We start from the raw sequence: 17,253 nt of genomic DNA, 5'->3' as shown, positions 1-17,253 counted from the left end.
CAAAAGATCACTGGCGTCTTTTCATTTTAGCCAACGTTGCCTCATCGTGGATGCCTGAACAGAGTCTATCGTGTGGCTTGGCCATGTTTATTTTAACCAGTCTCCTACTGTGGGACACTTAGGTCTTTCTAATTTGCCATTATCACCACCACTACAGTGAACATACTTATACACAGATCTTTCGTATATTTTGCTCCTTATTTCCTTGGGGTAAACTCTTGGATATAGAATTGCTGAGTCAAGTGGTATGTCTTACCTACTGTTTACCTCAATAGCATCGATTCAGCTGGGACTGCATATGATCTGGTTGGTGCAACAAGGCATACCTGTCAGAGATTAATGGTTTCTGTGGAAATATGCCAGTGGAGTGATGTAAGTGATAAACAGGAGACAGGACTGTGGGCCACTGAGAGAAAGCCTCCTGGAAGCTGCGGAACGTGAGCTAGGAGTTGAACCTCGGGTGATACTTATATAGGCTGGGTGGAGACGAGGCCAGGAGAGAATGTCACGTGTAGGAAGGTGTGTCCTGAAGGTGGCAGTTGGCCCATTAGCCCTTAAACTGATCTCAATCTTTCCTGCCTTTGGCCACCTGCTATGTCTCAGCCTATCTGCCATCACTTGTGCTTGAGAGACTCAAATGTCCTAACCTTGCATGATGAAAAGGCAGGCCAGGAGGGACTAGACCAGGGTCATGTAAGGGTGTAGCTTAAAGAAGGGAAAGCAAATGGAACAGTCAAATCTCTTGATTCCTGTTGAGACAGACATCATAAAAGAAATAGAAGAGAACTTTAAACATAATAAAACCTTGAAGCTTCTGGAAGAAAACAAAGAATAATTCACAACTGCAGCTTCAGGGTAGGCAAAGATTTCTTGTCAGAAAGCACTGACTCTATGCTTTAGTTTGCTGTTGCTGCCATGACAAATTACCACTGTATAACACCTGAAACCAACCCAAACTTACTATCTTACAGTTCTCTTGGGCCAAAACCCCAAAGGGCTCAGCTGGGTTTCTACCTAGAGTTTTATAACACCAGAATCAAAGTATCAGCAAGATGCTCTGGGGGCTCTAGGTGGGGATCTGTTTACTTGCTCATTCAGATTGTGGGCAGAATGACTTTCTGGTTTTAGGTCTGAGTTCCCCATTCCTCCCCCTAACCCCAGTATCTTTGCCTTTTAAAGTAAGATTTGTTTTCATCATTTCTGAGTGTAACATATTTCTTCTGAAAATAGAGCTCTTTGCTTGTTCTGAAACTCCTTAACTTTCACTTGGAGGTGAAGGGGAATGACTGTAATTCTGGGGTGACACTGTCAATGTTTCCTAGTCACGGCTGAGGTCCCCATTTCTTTGCTAGCTACCAGTTGTGCCCTGTTCTCAGCTTATAAAGGCCATGCACATTCCATGGCTTGTGGACCCTTCCTCTGTCTTCAGAGCCAGCAATGGCAGGTCAAGTGCCTTTCATGCTTAGAATCACTCCTGCCTCCTTTTTTTTAAAGTTATTGTTATTGTCGCATCTAATTCACTCTTATATCTTCCTCTTCTACTTTTAAGAACTCATGTGATTAGATTAAGCCCACTCAGATAATAAGGAATAACCTCTCCATGTCAAGATTCCATGACCTTAATCACATTTATAACGTCCTTTTTGCCTGTATATACTCACAGATTCCAGGGGTTAGGACGTGGATGCTTTTTCAGGCAGAGGGACATTTTATCTGCCTGCCACTCCCTAAAATTAAAAGTCTAAAATAAAAACATCAAAAAATCTTTAAGAAAGTGAATAAACCACAGACTGGGGAAAAAAAATACAACACATACTTGACAAAGGACAGAGCCAGAATAAAATGCTTACAAGTCAACAGTAAAAAAAAAAAAAAAAAAAATTCAGTTTAAAAATAAGCAAAAGACTTCAGCAGACTCTTGACAAAAGAAGTTATAAAAATGAACAATAAGCACATGGTGAGAAGATGCTAAACGTCATTAGCCATCACGAAAGTGCAAATTAAAACAACTGAAAAAAAACTGACCCCACCAAATGGTGGTGGTGTGCCGAGCAGCCGGAACTCATGTAAACTGCTGGTGAGATTGTAAAATGATACAACCACTTCAGAAAAACTAGTTTAGAAAACTGTTAGTTGCTTACAGAGCTAGGCGTATACTCTACTATAACCCAGAAATTCCACTCTTAGGTGCTTATGCAAAAGAAATGAAAACATGTTCAGAAAAAGACATGAATAAGAATGTTTATAGCACCTTTATTTATAATGGTTCAAAACTGGAAACAACCAGATGTCTGTTAACAGTAGAACTGGTAAGTAAATTTTGATACATTCTTAAGAAGGAATATAATTCATCTTTTTTTTAAAGAATGAATTATCAGTATATAAATATGCAATATATATGACTCTTAAAACCATTCCATTAGAAATTCAAGAACAGGCAAGTGACAGAAATCAGAAAGTGGTTGCAGAGGTAGAGGAGTTGACTGGGATGTATGAGAGGGAACTTTGATGGAAGAAGTTATCTTGTTTTGATGATGGTTACATGGGTGTATATGATCATCAAAATCCATTGAACTGAAAACCTAAGCTGTTTGTATTTTATTATATCCAATACGTAATGAAAGTCTATAAAGACGCATGAGAAGATAGGACAAAGGGGTTAATTTTCACAAGTAAATGAATTTGCAGAAGTAAAAACCAGTTTCTGAATTTTAAGTCACTAGCAAGCATTTAAAAAAATCAATGTGAATGCTGAGAGCAGGAGTAAAGACTGCTAAAAACCCTCTCCTCCATGAAAGCAGTGAAGACGTGGTCAAAGTCACTGTTTCAGAGCCCTGGGAATTAACCACAGGCTTGCAGCACATTGGAGCGTGTTGACTGCCCCTCCAGAAAGGCTGATTCTTTTACTAGTGTTGAGCTTTGATTTACCGTGTATTTCGTCAGTTACAGATGGATATTTTTTCATCTTTTAATATCTCTTTAATCAGAAAGTATCTTATAATCACTGGCATATTATAGACTAATGGCAGTGGACCTTTTTTTTCCCCCTCCCTAATGTATCTTACAACAGCATGTCAGATTCAATGAAATATGATCGTTTTTCCTGTGGGTCCCTTCTATGATAGGAGTATCTGAGTCTTATAATCTATTTCAAAATGCTTAGTACAGTACATTTTCTAACTGAAACAGTTCTACAGGGTACCTTTTGTTCTAAAAAAAAGTCACATTTTTAGTAATCTTGCATTTGATATGAGTCTTCTAAGGAGAATAAATGAACACTGACTTCCTTTAAAGAAAAAAAAAGCTTTGTTTATTTTGACATAGAATTTTAATTTGCTTCCAACATACATCACACAGAGACCCGGGGGCACCATAAGCTTACTCTGTGGCTGCTTAGCTCAGTTGGTTAGAAGTTCGATTAGTTATTAATGTCCAACTTTATGGGTCAGGCCCTTCCTGTGTCGTCCCCTCCATGGATCTAGAAATAGAAAGCCCCTTTCCCCACTGCCCTCCGTTGTCAGTTAAGGCCGTGCTAGCCTGGGGGCCGGCTGAGGAGGCGGGGAGGCGTGAGAGGAGGTTGCTTCCAATGTAAAAAATTCCCTCCCTGTGACAACTGGCAATGCAATCGTCTCAGCCCTTTGAGTGTCACTTACTTTTTTTTGCCTTCTTTGGGTGCGTTTGGAGCGGAGAACTAACTAGAGGCTGACTTTAGAGACTGACTTCTTTCCTTTTCTAATTCTATAGCTTGCAGTGAGCTGCATACCCCATCGCTAGATCGGAAACCAAATAGCTTTGTAGCAGTGAGTGTGACCACCCCGCCTCAGGCGTTCTGGACGAAGCACGCACAGACGGAGATCATCGAGGTGGGTGCTGGGGCTCCCGGCAGCTTGGCGGTGGGGTTTTCGGCCCCTGTGGGCCGGCTCTTCAGTGGCTGAGCACCTGTAGCTGCTGCTATATTCCTGTGAATTGTTGCTGTCTTCCCGGGGTTTTCAGTACATTAATATTTTTCATCACACTTACTCACCTGGGTGGCATTTACATTTGCCATTATCTATTGCAATTATCTATTGACTAGCTGTTTTTGAACAGTGATCCTCAAGGTTGATTGCCGTTAAGAGGTAAGACCCAGTTCTTCCTTGTCACCTCCCGCTGGCTGCTGCTTTTGGAGAACTGTGCTCATTAATCATAGTTTGGAGAGTGTTAACTATTAACCCACCCTCCTGCCAGACGTCCCTTTATTTTTATTAGTTTTTATTTTTATATCCTTTTGAGAGATGTATTGTATATTTACTTTTTACATTCAGTGAAATGATATGCATTCACTCACCTTGGGGATTTTACACAATTTCTTTAGATAGTTGAGCACATTATGTAAGTTGTGAAGCTAAACTGTAGGAGTTGGCTGGTGTGAGGTCCTACAGGATTTTGTTGGTGACACGAGCCCCTGTGTGAATTGCCCCCTCGCTAGCAATCTCAAACAAACAAACTGCATTTCCTTTTTCCCAGTTTCACATTTTGGAAGATAGACCCTTTTTTTGTTCTCTTGGAAATTAATTTCCAAGTTCAAGCCAACAATTTTGTTTTCTAAGCATTTGTCCAGCCCTGCCTACACATGGAGTGCAGTTCTGGGTGCTGTGGATGACACAGACCCCTGAGGCCCCGGCCCTGCCCTCAAGAAGTCTGCCATCCTGTGGCGGGGTGTGGTGGAGATGAATGTGGCTCCATCCAGGCACAGCAGAGTATGAGCAGTGTTAGAGCAGAGAGTCGAGGACGCACCCGGAGGACAGGGTCCCCTCCAGCTCTGGGGACCAGAGAAGGCTTCCTCTGGTGGGGCTTAGTGAAATTCTGACCTAATAGGGCTGGGGTGGGGCCCAAGATCCTGCATTTCTCACAAACTCTTAGGTGATGCCCACGCTGCCAGTCCACGGGACCACATGTAGAAGAGCACGTGGAGTTCTGTGGGAGTTGTGCAAAGGCCTGTCGCTAGGACAGCGTTGTGTGGGTTTGGAGGGTGACTTGATCCTAGGTGGTGCAGGCACCAGGCACAGGCAGGAGCGCAGGGGAGGGGGCAGTGTGTGGCGGCCAGTGCAGGCTCTTCCGCAGGGGAGTCACCTGACCAGGTGTGTTTCAGAGAGGTCCTGAGTCAGAGGTCACGGGAGGAGGGAGAGTGATGGGGGACCTGACTGGTGGCAGGAAGGAGTGGAAAGAAGGGGACAAGTGAGGGAGGCTGTGGAGGTGGAACTTGCAGGGGGAGTTCATCGCTGGGTGGCTGAGAACAGCAGAGAAGACAGCACTGAAGCAGATGCCCAGGTTTGTATCCTTTTTGGAAAGAGTGTCAGAGGGGGTCTGAACCAATGGATGCCGGGAGAGGGTGGGTGGGGCTGTGGCCCCAGCAGGCCGCCCGGGAGGGGCTGTCCAGCAGGCATTGAGACAGTGGATCCAGAGCTGCAGGTAGTGTTGGGAACCGTTAACTGTCTGGCTGAGATAGCGAACCACTGCCCGGGGAAGAGAATGTGATACGGTGGGGCTTTGGAGGGCAGGGCCCAGCTGCCAGGAAATAGCTACCTGTGATCTAGAAACTAGCAGCTGTCCTCAGAAAAGGATAGCCTTAAAAAAGTCAGACTTTAATTACTCCAAACCCAGGATTCTAGAAATAAGAAACGACTCTAGCCATTCATTTCCTCTTCCATCTGCCTTTCTACATCTTAAAGGAATAGCCTGCAGTAGTAGATCCAAATAAGTAACTCATATAAAGCTGTGAGGCTAAGAATATGTGTGGACATTTCCCTCATTTTAGTTTTAGAAAATCCTTCCTACCAAATGAGAAATCCTTAGAACGAGCCCTTGAGTCCAGCTTGTGTGGTGCCTATTGGTTGCATCTGGACCTATAAAACTGTCCTTTTTGGAAAGCAGTGTGTTTGGTTGTATGCATCCACTTAAGCCCCATTAGCCTTTGTGTTGATCCAAGTTGGTGAGAATGTTAGTTTCTCCTTCTGAAAATGTTGGTATATTTCAAAACAACCATTTACAAAAAAAATCCGACTCTGTATTCTGATTCTTTTCTTTTCTAGGGAACCAACGATCCTATATTTCTAAGCAGTATTGCCTTCTTTCAAGACTCGCTTATCAATCAGATGACACAAATCAAACTCTCCGTGTATGATGTCAAAGATAGATCTCAGGGAACAGTTAAGTGCCATGTTGTGGTTAGTGGGATAGCCTTCCCTTTGTTTTTAAGTTATGTAATCATTTTGGACTGGCCTCCCTCCTGGCTCACCAATGAATGTCCAAATGTGCTTGTCTTTGGGAAATTCTTCTGAGCCTCCCTGTTGGGCTCCGGAGATGAGGAGGTCAGACATGTGGAGGGAACCAGCCAGCTGGGCACCCCAGCGCCTGGCAGTTGGAGCAGAGGCAGAGCACGTTGCACTAACGTTATCTCTCCCCCTCTTCCTCAGATGTACTTACTGGGCTCTGGAACGTTCATTGTCAAAGATCTGCTCCAGGACAGGCGTCATAGGTTGTATTTAACGCTAAGGTTGGTATTTAATTTTATTCCTGTGAAAGGATTGGGAATTATGAGGTCCAGGGCCAGATAGAGAAAGGCCCTACTTCCTGTACTGAGAGAGCATCCTGTCCCCACCGCCACCCTCCCAGAGGCCAGTCTCGGGTGGCAGGTGGTTGTCACTGAGGAGAGAAAAAAGCCCTCAGCCAGTCAGAAGACCTGTCACGAAATGGAAATGTGCAATTTTATAGGAGGTACTCAGACCCAAAGGAAAACCTAGATACACGTCTAATAATGCCAGCGCATTTGTCTGTTATCCATCCCCTCCCAAATAGGACGTAACCTGCCAGGGAGCAGGGATGTTTGATGGTTTTGCTTACCAAGCACCTAGAACAGTGCCTGATGTTTAATAAATATTTGTGGAAGGGAAGGGAGAAAAGAAAGGGACAACTCTTCTATGTTGGGGTCAAGATGTAAGCCTTTCCCAAATTCATTTTAGGGGCAGTTCCCACCCTGACATGGTGACATGGTGTTCTTTTTTTTCCCCCTAAAATGGTGTAAAAATTGTGAAAATAGTCCAAAATAGCAAAGACAGTTTTGACAAGGAAGATGAATTCCTTGCTAGTAGTGTGACATTTGGAAAGTGCAGGGAGGACAGCGTTGCAGGCACTGGGCAGGGGGAGCTCTGCACTGGTCCCCTGTGTGCACTGATCCTTGGTGCGTGTGGGAGCCTGAGTCAGTTCAAAGGGAGAGCCTCGGGAGAAACAGGACCGGTCATGTAGGGGGAGGGCCTTAGAGAAAAACACTCGATAAGTCATGTGCTGGAGCTGATTCTACTTGGATTAGAGGTAAATGTAAGAAATCATCAATTTTAAAAGGAGCTAGAGATGACCGTTGAACAGAGAGCCTAGGGGAGCTTTTCCAGGCAGGAAAACAGTGAGAGTCACAGAGCAAATGGCCAGTGGATGTGACCACATACAAATTTAGAATCTGGCTAAGTCCCACCTCTTAAATAGCAAGCCTGTGGCTTCTCTGAATGAATCAGGGATTCACTGGGGCTTCCCTAGGTGAATCAAATGGGCCCAGGCAGCCAGCAGCCACTCTGAGGGGCCTTAGGGGCGAAGTTCACTGGGGCTAGAGTGGCATCAGCTGTATCGTGCCAGGATTCAGAGGCTTTGGGAAATCCTGGGCGGCATCAGCTTACTTGGAGTCCAGCCTTAGGCCCTGAGGCTAATCAAAGCTTGAGGGTGGGTAGGAAGGGGCAGAGAGGGGTCCAGTGCCAGAAGAAGATGCTCTCAGGTCCTGACTCCGAGATGTGTCTCTATCACTCTCTGGGTCAGGGTCAGCCCAGGGCTGATGGGCAGGCCCCTCTGGCCTCACCAGGCATGTCCTTCCTTCCACTCTCATCCCTTCTCTCTGCCCCCATGGTTTCCTCTTCTGCCTCCCCTGGAGCCTGTGTGTGCAGTAAATGCTGTCTGACTGACCAGCTGGCCGGATCCTGGTGCCCCCAGGACCCTGAGCTTGGCGTTTAGCAGAAAATGAAACTCAATCACGGCATTTCTTACCGAAGCCTGTGGCTGGTTGCAGGTCTGCGGAGAGTGACCGCGTGGGTAACATCACCGTGATGGGCTGGCAGATGGAGGAGAAGTCTGACCAGCGGCCTCCCGTGACCCGGTCTCTGGACACCGTCAATGGGAGGGTGAGTGTGCCCCCTTCCTCCTGTCTGTTAGGTGGACTTGGCATCTGAGTTCAGGCGAGAGTAAGGCAGGGCCTGCTGCTTAATGCAGCCCCCTTCCGGACAGGCCAGCCCCCCTCCCAGGCACTTCTCCAAGTAGAGAGAAAGGGGTCCCCTGCCTCCGCTCCGGGCCACATTGGTCCCTCCAGGGAATGGGGGCTGCAGTCGGGAGGGGAGAGGTGGCCAGTGGGATGTGGAATGAGACCAAGATCACCTCTGATAGCTTGTTACTGTCCTCCTGTCCCAGACACTCGTGTGCCCCAGAGCCGCCTTCCCCACGTCTCACCTGCACCCCTGTCCTGCCTCCTGCGCCCCACTCCTCCCCGTCTCCCTCACTCTCTCTCTCTCTCACCCCCTTTCATGCACAGTCGCTCACACAGACACAGTCTCCAACAAGAATTCTAATTTAAGAGCCCAAACACTGGTAAGTAGTCATTGTAGAATACGGAGATCTCTCATTTTACCCAAAATAAGCCCAGAACCTCAGCTGTGGAAGTACTTCTGGGATCATCTACTCCCGCCCTTTCTTTCTACACAGCAAAACGCCAAAAGACAGTGGAAGTGACTTGGTTGAAAGACACTCATGTCTAGAAGAGTGTGTGTGTGCGCGGAGTACACTCAGCGTATGGGTGGCGGATTCGTTTGTCTGTGGCTAGGGCGGTGTGTTTATCATGGTGGATCCTAGTTGCAAGAGTTCTTTTATGATGCCGTGTGTATGATGTGCTCCGAGTCAGTTTTCTGTCCCTGTTCTTAGATGGTTCTGCCCGTCGATGAGAGTTTGACCGAGGCTTTGGGAATCCGATCCAAGTACGCTTCGTTGCGAAAAGACACTTTACTGAAATCGGGTAAACAGCTTCCTCCATTGGTACTCTCGCCACTCTTGTGAGTGTCCCCTCGGGCCCGTGGTCCCCCTCTCCCCGCCTGCTCTGATTGTCAGGGCCACGTACCCCAGTTGTCACCTCTCTCCGCACGACAACGTGCTGTTATTTATGTCTGCATATCGGGAGCCAGGAATGCCCCGAGGGAGGCGTTCTGTCTCCTTGGGTTCAGGGACTGACAGCCTCCCCGCGCACCCGGCCCCGGCACATTAGAGCCAGTTACACATTCTGGGACCACAAGATTGCACGTTGTAGGAGAGGAGCGTTCAGACTCGGTCCCTTGATGGGTTTGGGTTTAAATGTTTTAATTCCCTTGAGATGAACAGTAAGAAGCCTTGGTGGTGACGGCCCTGTTGAGGGCCTGGGCGGAGGGCCCATGCAGCGGGTCTGCAGCCAGCTCACCGGCGGCCTGTCCCCCTCCCCCACCCAGTGTTCGGTGGTGCCATCTGCCGCATGTACCGGTTCCCAACCACTGAGGGCAACCACCTGCGGATCCTGGAGCAGATGGCGGAGAGCGTGCTCTCCCTGCACGTGCCGCGGCAGTTCGTGAAACTCCTGCTGGAGGAGGACGCCGCCAGGTGAGGACGCCTGGAGGGACCAGCCCCCCCTGACCCCTGTCACCTGCCTCTTCCTTTCTGGAAAGCTCTTAGATGTATGGGTGGAGCCCTGGCATCAGATGGGCCAGACTGCAGACCCAGCCCCCACCACTCACCTGCTCTGCTGGGGCCGCAAAGCCTCATTTTGCTCATCTGGGTCCTGGGGTTTGCGAGCAAGGACGTCACAAGAGAGCATGCCTGACGCAGCAGCTGCATGCCTGGCACTGAGTACGGGTCCCTTCCTGTCCCCTCCTTTCCTCCCATCTGGCCTTGAGATGGTTAGAAAGAGCTGGTCCCTCTCTGGCTCTGGCTGCCTGGGTCACAGTTTCCTGGGGTCCAGGCTCCAGAGGTCTGAGGAGGACCGTCAGGGCGCCCTGGTCCACAGCGTATTTCACTGGTCCTGAGGCAGGAGGAGCCTGAGAGGCGGTGCAGGCACTGCAGAGCGTCTCTGCCTGTGTCAGGGTCATCTCTGCTCCTCGTCAGGAAGCGACGCTAATTATAAACAGCCCAGCAGGAGCGGGAGGGAGAGCAGTGCAGCCAGGTCCCACTGCTTTTCATTTCTTTTAATCTTAAATTCAAACTTAGAGAAAAATGGCAAGAATGATGCAAGGAGCTGCTTTATCTCCCTGTGTATGTGTATTCTTGTAGTTAATTTTTTAAGATTCCCTTTCAGCTTTTCTGCACTTGTATCTATTTGTGTAGCTACCAGCTGCTTTTCCAGATATCTTCAGTTTTCACATTACAGTTTTTAGTGTTGCATAATTTCCCCCTGTTCGGTGTACTGTAACTTGGAAGGGTTCATTCCTTGCTGTGGTCGGGAGGGCTTTGTTGTTTTCCCCACTGGCCACGTGGCCCGTGCTGTGCTCACTGCAGGGGCGGGGGGGTTGCTGATGAACGAGACAGACTGTGAGAGGCAGTCAGTAAAGGGACCTGGGGCCGCAGCGGGGCCCCGGCCTTGTCAGCAGTGTGTGGGAATTAAAGGAGGCAGTGAGGGAGGAGGAGGGTGGTCCTGGCAGGCCGCTGAGAGATGGCGAAAGCTGAACCTGAAGCATAAGAGGGAGCCACATGACACATGGGCTGCGACCCAGAGACAGAAGGGCCTGCAGTGGTGTGGCCCGTGGCCCGTGTGCGGACCCGAGGCCGCAGGGCCGCCCTGCTAGCTGTGCGTGGGGTCGTCGCCGCCCCACGGCCTCGCCTGCGCTGGGGTCTTTTACATTGATTTTGCTGATTTAAAAATAATAAAATGGTACAACGTTTGTAAAACCTCAGACAATTTAAGTAGATTTTTTAAAACTTTTATAAAATTAGCTTCCCCCGCCCCTCAGAGAAAAACGTGCATAGTAAAAGCCAAAGAACACAAAGGCTTTTCACAAAAAACGTTAAGTCTTGGGATGCTCAACTTTCTGATCACTTCCCTATAGAAACAACCACTTTTAGCCGTTTTACTGTTTTCGGCTGTATTTCTGAATATATGTAGAGGGTGCTCTCTTAATCAGTTTTAGGGATTAACTGGTGACTTCCTATGATGAGAATTTTAGGGCTTTTATACTTTCCCCCCAGTTTCCTAAGTTTCATATAATGGTTATCCCCTTTTTAAAAAACCCATTTTGCATGTTCGTTACTGTGATTATGTCGCTGTTCTTTCCTGTTGAGCTGAGAAGTTTGTATTTCAGTTCTTAAGCAGCTTTCATTTTTGTGGAGATAATGGATTTCTCTTCTTTTCTAGTCCTCTTCTCCCCCCAGTCCCTGTGTACTTTTAGATTTAGGCGGTTCATCACTTATCACGCAGTGAAGGAAGCAAAAGCCAACGTTGCCAGCTTTCTGGGGTCCTTGTCCCAGACCCCAAAGGGATGACAGTGAAACACGAGGGTCCGGGCAACCACAGCAGGAGTCTCAGGACCCCCGTTGTTGAGCCACTGGCTGCAGACTTGCAGGACAGCGTTGTATTCTGCAGCACAGTTCTGGGGAGGGCAGAAGGCCCCACACCTCCAGCACCTGGAGGCAGGGACAATCCCTGTGGAGAGAGGAGAGGCCCAGGTAGCAGTTGCCCTCATCCTCTCGTGTTCCGGGAGGGTCAGACTCCGACGGGCTGCAGCTCAGGCCTTCGGCCCTGTGGCCTGTAGACATGTGCAGGGTTGCCAGGGTGCCCTGGTGGAGCCACGCCTCTCCCCACTTGTCCATCTATTGTCTGCCCTTGATACAGTCACTCTTGGAGCCACCTGTTGTCCTGCCCCATGGCTGGCCCTCTAGACCTGCAGGGTCATCTCTGGGCAGCAGTGACATGTCCACCTCCATTGGTTGTCCTGACTGGTCTGGACTCCTGTGCCTCTGCTGGGAGGGAGCCGGCGCCACCGCCTCACGTGTGTGTCTTGCCTGCAGAGTGTGTGAACTGGAGGAGCTGGGGGAGCTGTCCCCCTGCTGGGAGAGCCTCCGGCGCCAAATTGTCACTCAGTACCAGACCATCATCCTCACGTACCAGGAGAACCTGACTGATCTCCATCAGTACAGAGGTGAGTGCCAGCACTTGTCCCGCCGTGGCTCGCACACTAGTTTTCCCGGCTGCAAATCTGGAACCCAAGGTCCCACACATCTTCTTGCCAACAGACACTCTAATGGATTTTTAAAAATAGATTCTCATGTAGGTGTGAATTCTTTCAAATACAGAGTTTTCAAATCTTAATTAAGAAGACAGATCTGTGAATTGCATTGAAAATTCCTTCTGTGGTGTCATCTGCTGAAACAACCACTGTAGGGTGAAATTTCAGAGAGACAGAGTCACAGGGTCATGTTGTTATTTCTTCTTCTTGGTATAATATTAGTGAAATGACCAAAAAGATGCAGACCATTCGCCTTGAGGCAAAGCAGGGCAAGATTTTGTAGATTTCCTAGTTTTAACAGTTTTGTGGTCCTTGTACTGAACATATGAATTGAGTGAGACTCTCCATTTTAAGGTTCAAAAGAGAGAGTGAAATAGAGACATCTTTTCTTCTTGAAAAATGCCAATTAATTAGATTTTCAGAACATTCTCAGGATAGCGTATTCTTAACTCATTCCCTTTTAATTCAAAATGGAATGTTTTTTTTTTTTTACTTTTCTATTACTTCATTCTCTATCTTCAGATTCCTTCCTCCTTCCCCTCTTTATAATGGCATTTCATAGTTTAAGGAAAATCATAAGCCCTTAATGTGGTTTTTGACACAGAACATAGGAGCATGTCCGTGAACTTGACTGAGAAGACACCAAATACAGGGAAGATGACAAGATGATGGTGCCCTGGGTTTGGTTTGAATCTGAAGGATTCTTAGAGTATTTCTAAGAGAAGTGGCAATGTTTGCCTGGAGGGAACTTAAGGACCTGCCCATGCTGGATGCCTGTTACTGGGAAAGTCTGAAACCCGCACACCTTGAGTTTTCTGGAGCAGAACTTTTCAGCTGTCAGTGTGCATCTAAGTCCCCAGAGAATCTTAATCGGCAGATCTGGGTTTTTGATTTCTAACAGGCTCCCGGGATGCCAGTGCTGCTGGTCCATAGGCCATCCCGTCAGTAGCTCAAGAACAGTCTCATGTGGCAAAGACAGACAGTGCATTTTGTATACTGGCAAAATAAATGTGCCTTTTTTCACCAGTTGGAGTGTTTATTTCTCCGATTGTCAGTAGAATGTATAATCCCTTTTTTAGGCATGTAGTTCTTCACTTAGTTAAGTATTCCGATTATAGAAATATGATTCTGCATATTTGTAACAAAACATGGTCCAAACTCCTGGGCCACCCAAGGGTGAATGAGGAAACACACTAAGTATGTGTCCCAGAGGGCCAGAATCGATGCTCTGTGGCTTTCACTCATCTTGGTAGACCTGGGGTGATGAGCAGACCATCTCATCACTTCATAGTTGGGGTGTGTTGCTCTCATCGAACCAGTGTCTTAGACCTTGGGTGACAGCGGTCTCTAAGAGGCGTCGGGACAGGCCTTCCTGGCACGGGCCCACTTGCTTTTCATAGCAGTTCTGACGTCGTGCTGCCCCAGCCCTGTCTCTGTGTCATGCCTCCCACCTGCGAGCTGAGTGATGGGAAGGCCCAGCGTCCTTCCTCCGCCCTCTGAAGGTGGCTACTCCTGGCTCCAGTCAGCACCTCAGCATCCAGGGCCCATCCTCTGGCCGGGAGCTGCTCTCCCTTCAATGTTTCACCCACCCCCTGTCTGGGAATGAAACGCATTCATGGGCAACTCAGAATTTCCCAGGCCGCTGTCAACATAACACCTGCTTACCTGCAGCGGCGTCCTCAACATGCCCCTTGTCTGCTCGCCGTGCCTGTGGGGTATGGGGTGACCGGCCTTGTTTGTTCCTATTCTGTTTCTTAGGTCCCTCGTTTAAAGCAAGCAGTTTGAAAGCCGATAAAAAGTTAGAATTTGTTCCCACAAACCTGCACATACAAAGGATGAGAGTTCAAGACGACGGAGGAGCAGGTAACTTTTTCTGCCCCATTTGCCGAATCACATTCCACTTCTTTCCCCTGTGTGCTTGGTCCCTGAGCTGCCCCACATCTGCCCCCACCTCCCCTGTGTGTTGTGCTGCTGGATCCTCAAAGAGGCACAGCACAAGGACCTGTGTAAGGCCTTCGTAAAGAGCTCAAACCCCTTCTGTTTGTCCTCCTTCCGGTTTCCCTTTATGTTTGTGTGGCAGAAAATTGCCCGTCCCAAATTGTCCTGCTGAAGGAGAGATGCAAACTGAGTGTAGCTGGTAGTGGCCCCGGCCCTGGGGGGCTCCACCCTGAGACATACAGAGCCCTTCTTTGCTGAGGTGCTGGTGCTGGGCTCCCAAGGCCGCAGACAGCCCGGCCGGGGAACTGAGGGAACATAGGCTGCTTGGAAATGGGCTGGCGGGGACCCCACAGTTGTGTATGTATCCCTGTAGCTGGCTTGTCCACAGGCCTGAGCCCAGAGTAACGGAGGAGAGCTTTCTGTCATTCAGATCAGAACTACGACGTTGTCACCATCGGGGCACCAGCAGCACACTGCCAAGGTTTTAAGTCAGGAGGTCTCCGCAAAAAGCTGCACAAATTTGAAGAGACCAAGAAACAGTAAGTTCTTGGAGGGTGTTCATTGTCCTTGTACAGCTGTCTGATGCTTCCGAGGTTAAAAAAAAAATCAAAATAAAACCGCAAAAACACCAGCATCTGATCTGCTTTTGTATGGCAGGGGGACCCTGTGCTGCTCTGTGCGTGCGACTGAGCTGGGTGGGTGGCAAGGTGCCTTATCCGTGGTCCTGTCCTTGCAAAATGACCAGCAGGTTGCAATCCTTCTCGGGAGTGGTTTCGTGGGGAATGTGGGGATGACTGGGCCGGAATGGAGCAGTTTGGAGGCGGTGAAACCAAGGCCCGGGAGTATCAGGAGGACCCACAGAGCAATCGGCTGGAGCCTTGGGTCAGAGCCTGGCTCTGTGTCTCTGGGGCGGGAGTCAGGACGAAACTTGAGAAAGTTCACCTTGGACAGCGCGGTCTTGGGGAGAAAGGCAGGGGCGGTGGTCTGTGGGCTGAGCAGTGAGCAGGTTGGGGGAGAGAGCACACTGGGAAGTTGGGGTTAGAGCTGTGCACTGGTTCGGAGCCTAGGAGTCCTGAGACAGGAGAGGGCAGAAAGGGCCGTGGGAGGGGGAGTTTGAGCCTCAGCCTGGGCAGGTTCTCTGGGAGGTCCCTGGCAGCCTCCTCGACCTTGTGTCATCCCCACCAAGGGGTCCTCCCTGTGCAGACAGACCAGGCCGTCAGGCCCCCAAGGGATTCCCCGACTCGGTGCTCCTCTGGGAATTAGGACAAAAGCTAGCTTCTTGTGCCCACCCCAGCTCTGCACAGCCAGCCGGGGGTCGTGTCTGTCGCTGCATCGCATGTGGCCACGTGGAGGTGTGAGTGTGCGATGTGAGGCTGGCGTGGGGGCCCCGGAGGGGAAAGTCAGTCAAGTGGGACGCCCTGGCTGTTCTGTCCACGGAAGGTCGAAGTGTTGACAGCTAATTACTCTGCGTGTTAACTTAAGAACTTTTTCTTCCCCAAATGCTTCTGTAGTACTTTCCTAACGTGTAATGTGCATTTTTGTTTATTTCCCACCAACGTTATAAAACCGCCTGCAGGAATGGTTTGCACCCTGTGAACTTGCCCTTCAGTGCAGACGTAACTTGCCCTGGGTGGGCCGTCTCCCCGGGCGTCGAGCGCACGCGCGCGCACACAGATGTTGCTCTGACGCGTGAGCACGTTGGGCTCCTAAGTTTTATCGTCCCTGTAGTCAGGCCCTTGACAGGTCATTCAAGAATTTTGACAGAAGATAACTTGTCTTTCAGATTTTTTGTTTTGCATTTGGTGTTTGCTAACAGACTGCTAATACTTCGTTTTGGTTCTTTTCTTTAGCAGTTTTGAGGAGTGTTGGTGAGTTTTCTGTCTGTGGAGAGAGTGTGTGTTTGGGTCTTGCTCTCATGCAGAGAAAGCCTACGCTTTCCCTCCTCCGGGAGGCGCTTCACCCTCTGTGCCGCCCTGGGCTCCCGGTTACAGCCTCGTAGACAGAGTTGTCCCTTCCATCTGCAATGTTCTTTGGCAATGAATAGCCCATCTCCAGTCTGTTGTTTAAAACCTTTAAAATCTGACAGCAGCTCAGGGGTGCGCTTACTCTGAGGAGACCCAGTCTGTTTCTGCAGGATGAGGAGGTGCCTAGGCCGGGCACGTCCCCCACCTGGGTGCTGGGATTTCGCATCAGCCCAGCGGTGCGTTTGGGAGTCCCTTTCCAGCTTCTTCTACAAGAATCTAGGACTCTTCAGTTTTCACTTTCACCCCCTTGTAAGAATGAAGCCAGCTTATATTTTTATGATATTAGCTAATAGAGATTTTAAAAATAGTGTTAGTTGGGTCAGTTTTACCCCTGGAGGGCAAACCAAGAATTAAAATGAGTTTTCCCAGCAAAGAATTAGACGGCAGCCAGAAACCACCGTGTCTGCTGCCTGGGGTCCCCAGTGCTGCTCCAGGCCTCCCCAGTCATACCCAGAGTGCTTGCTCTGGTGCTCCTGGAGACATCTGCAGCCCTTAGGAGCGGGGCCAGCTCAGGGCTGTGGCTGTCCTGCTGGAGACGCCCCGTCTCTGCTGGGAACATCTGACCACAGGAAGTCCTGAGGAGCACCTGTCCCCCACAGCTGAGGCCTCTCTCAGTTTTAGACCTGTGTGGGTGAGCTCACACGCTCGTGTGTTCATCCCTAAACAGCAGCTCTTTGAAATGTATTCCTCCTCACTTGCGCCATATTCTTCCTGTGCGTACGTCCCTGGACTGCTACTAGAGTATGAGCCGTGAGAACGCATGGTGAGTAGGGGGTGATGCCTTCCCTCCGGCTTCGGGAGGGGGTGTGTGTGCTGAAATGTACACAGCCGCCTACACACACACACACACGCACACACGCGCGCGCGCGCGCGTATCTACATGCAGCACACATTACGTGTATTAGGGCCTGGGAAGAACAGATTTGAAAAATTCGATTTTGAGATTGTATTCTTAAGACTGAATTGTCTTCAGTAGCGGCTAT

General features: G+C 49.1%; 1 protein-coding gene across 17 annotated transcripts in view; it reads left to right on the top strand.

Moving 5' to 3' along the window:
• The window catches only part of INPP4A (inositol polyphosphate-4-phosphatase type I A), a 118,323-nt gene that overhangs the window by 66,922 nt on the left and 34,148 nt on the right, over window positions 1–17,253 (top strand). For 13 of the 17 annotated variants that reach the window (XM_064481875.1, XM_064481869.1, XM_064481872.1 and 10 more), the window contains 10 exons: window positions 3,745–3,863; window positions 6,072–6,188; window positions 6,456–6,535; window positions 8,090–8,201; window positions 8,992–9,082; window positions 9,546–9,693; window positions 12,091–12,221; window positions 14,067–14,171; window positions 14,677–14,785; window positions 16,097–16,114. In XM_064481875.1, the coding sequence (XP_064337945.1) occupies window positions 3,745–3,863; window positions 6,072–6,188; window positions 6,456–6,535; window positions 8,090–8,201; window positions 8,992–9,082; window positions 9,546–9,693; window positions 12,091–12,221; window positions 14,067–14,171; window positions 14,677–14,785; window positions 16,097–16,114 (1,030 nt within the window). The remainder of the gene's footprint in view (window positions 1–3,744; window positions 3,864–6,071; window positions 6,189–6,455; window positions 6,536–8,089; window positions 8,202–8,991; window positions 9,083–9,545; window positions 9,694–12,090; window positions 12,222–14,066; window positions 14,172–14,676; window positions 14,786–16,096; window positions 16,115–17,253) is intronic. The other 4 variants (XM_064481873.1, XM_064481877.1, XM_064481883.1 and 1 more) reach the window with 1 other exon arrangement.

The sequence above is a fragment of the Camelus dromedarius genome, chromosome 33 (assembly GCF_036321535.1).
Source record: "Camelus dromedarius isolate mCamDro1 chromosome 33, mCamDro1.pat, whole genome shotgun sequence".
NCBI classification, from domain to species: domain Eukaryota; kingdom Metazoa; phylum Chordata; class Mammalia; order Artiodactyla; family Camelidae; genus Camelus; species Camelus dromedarius.
Note: the sequence above shows the minus strand (reverse complement) of the source record. Positions and strands in the feature narration are given on the sequence as shown.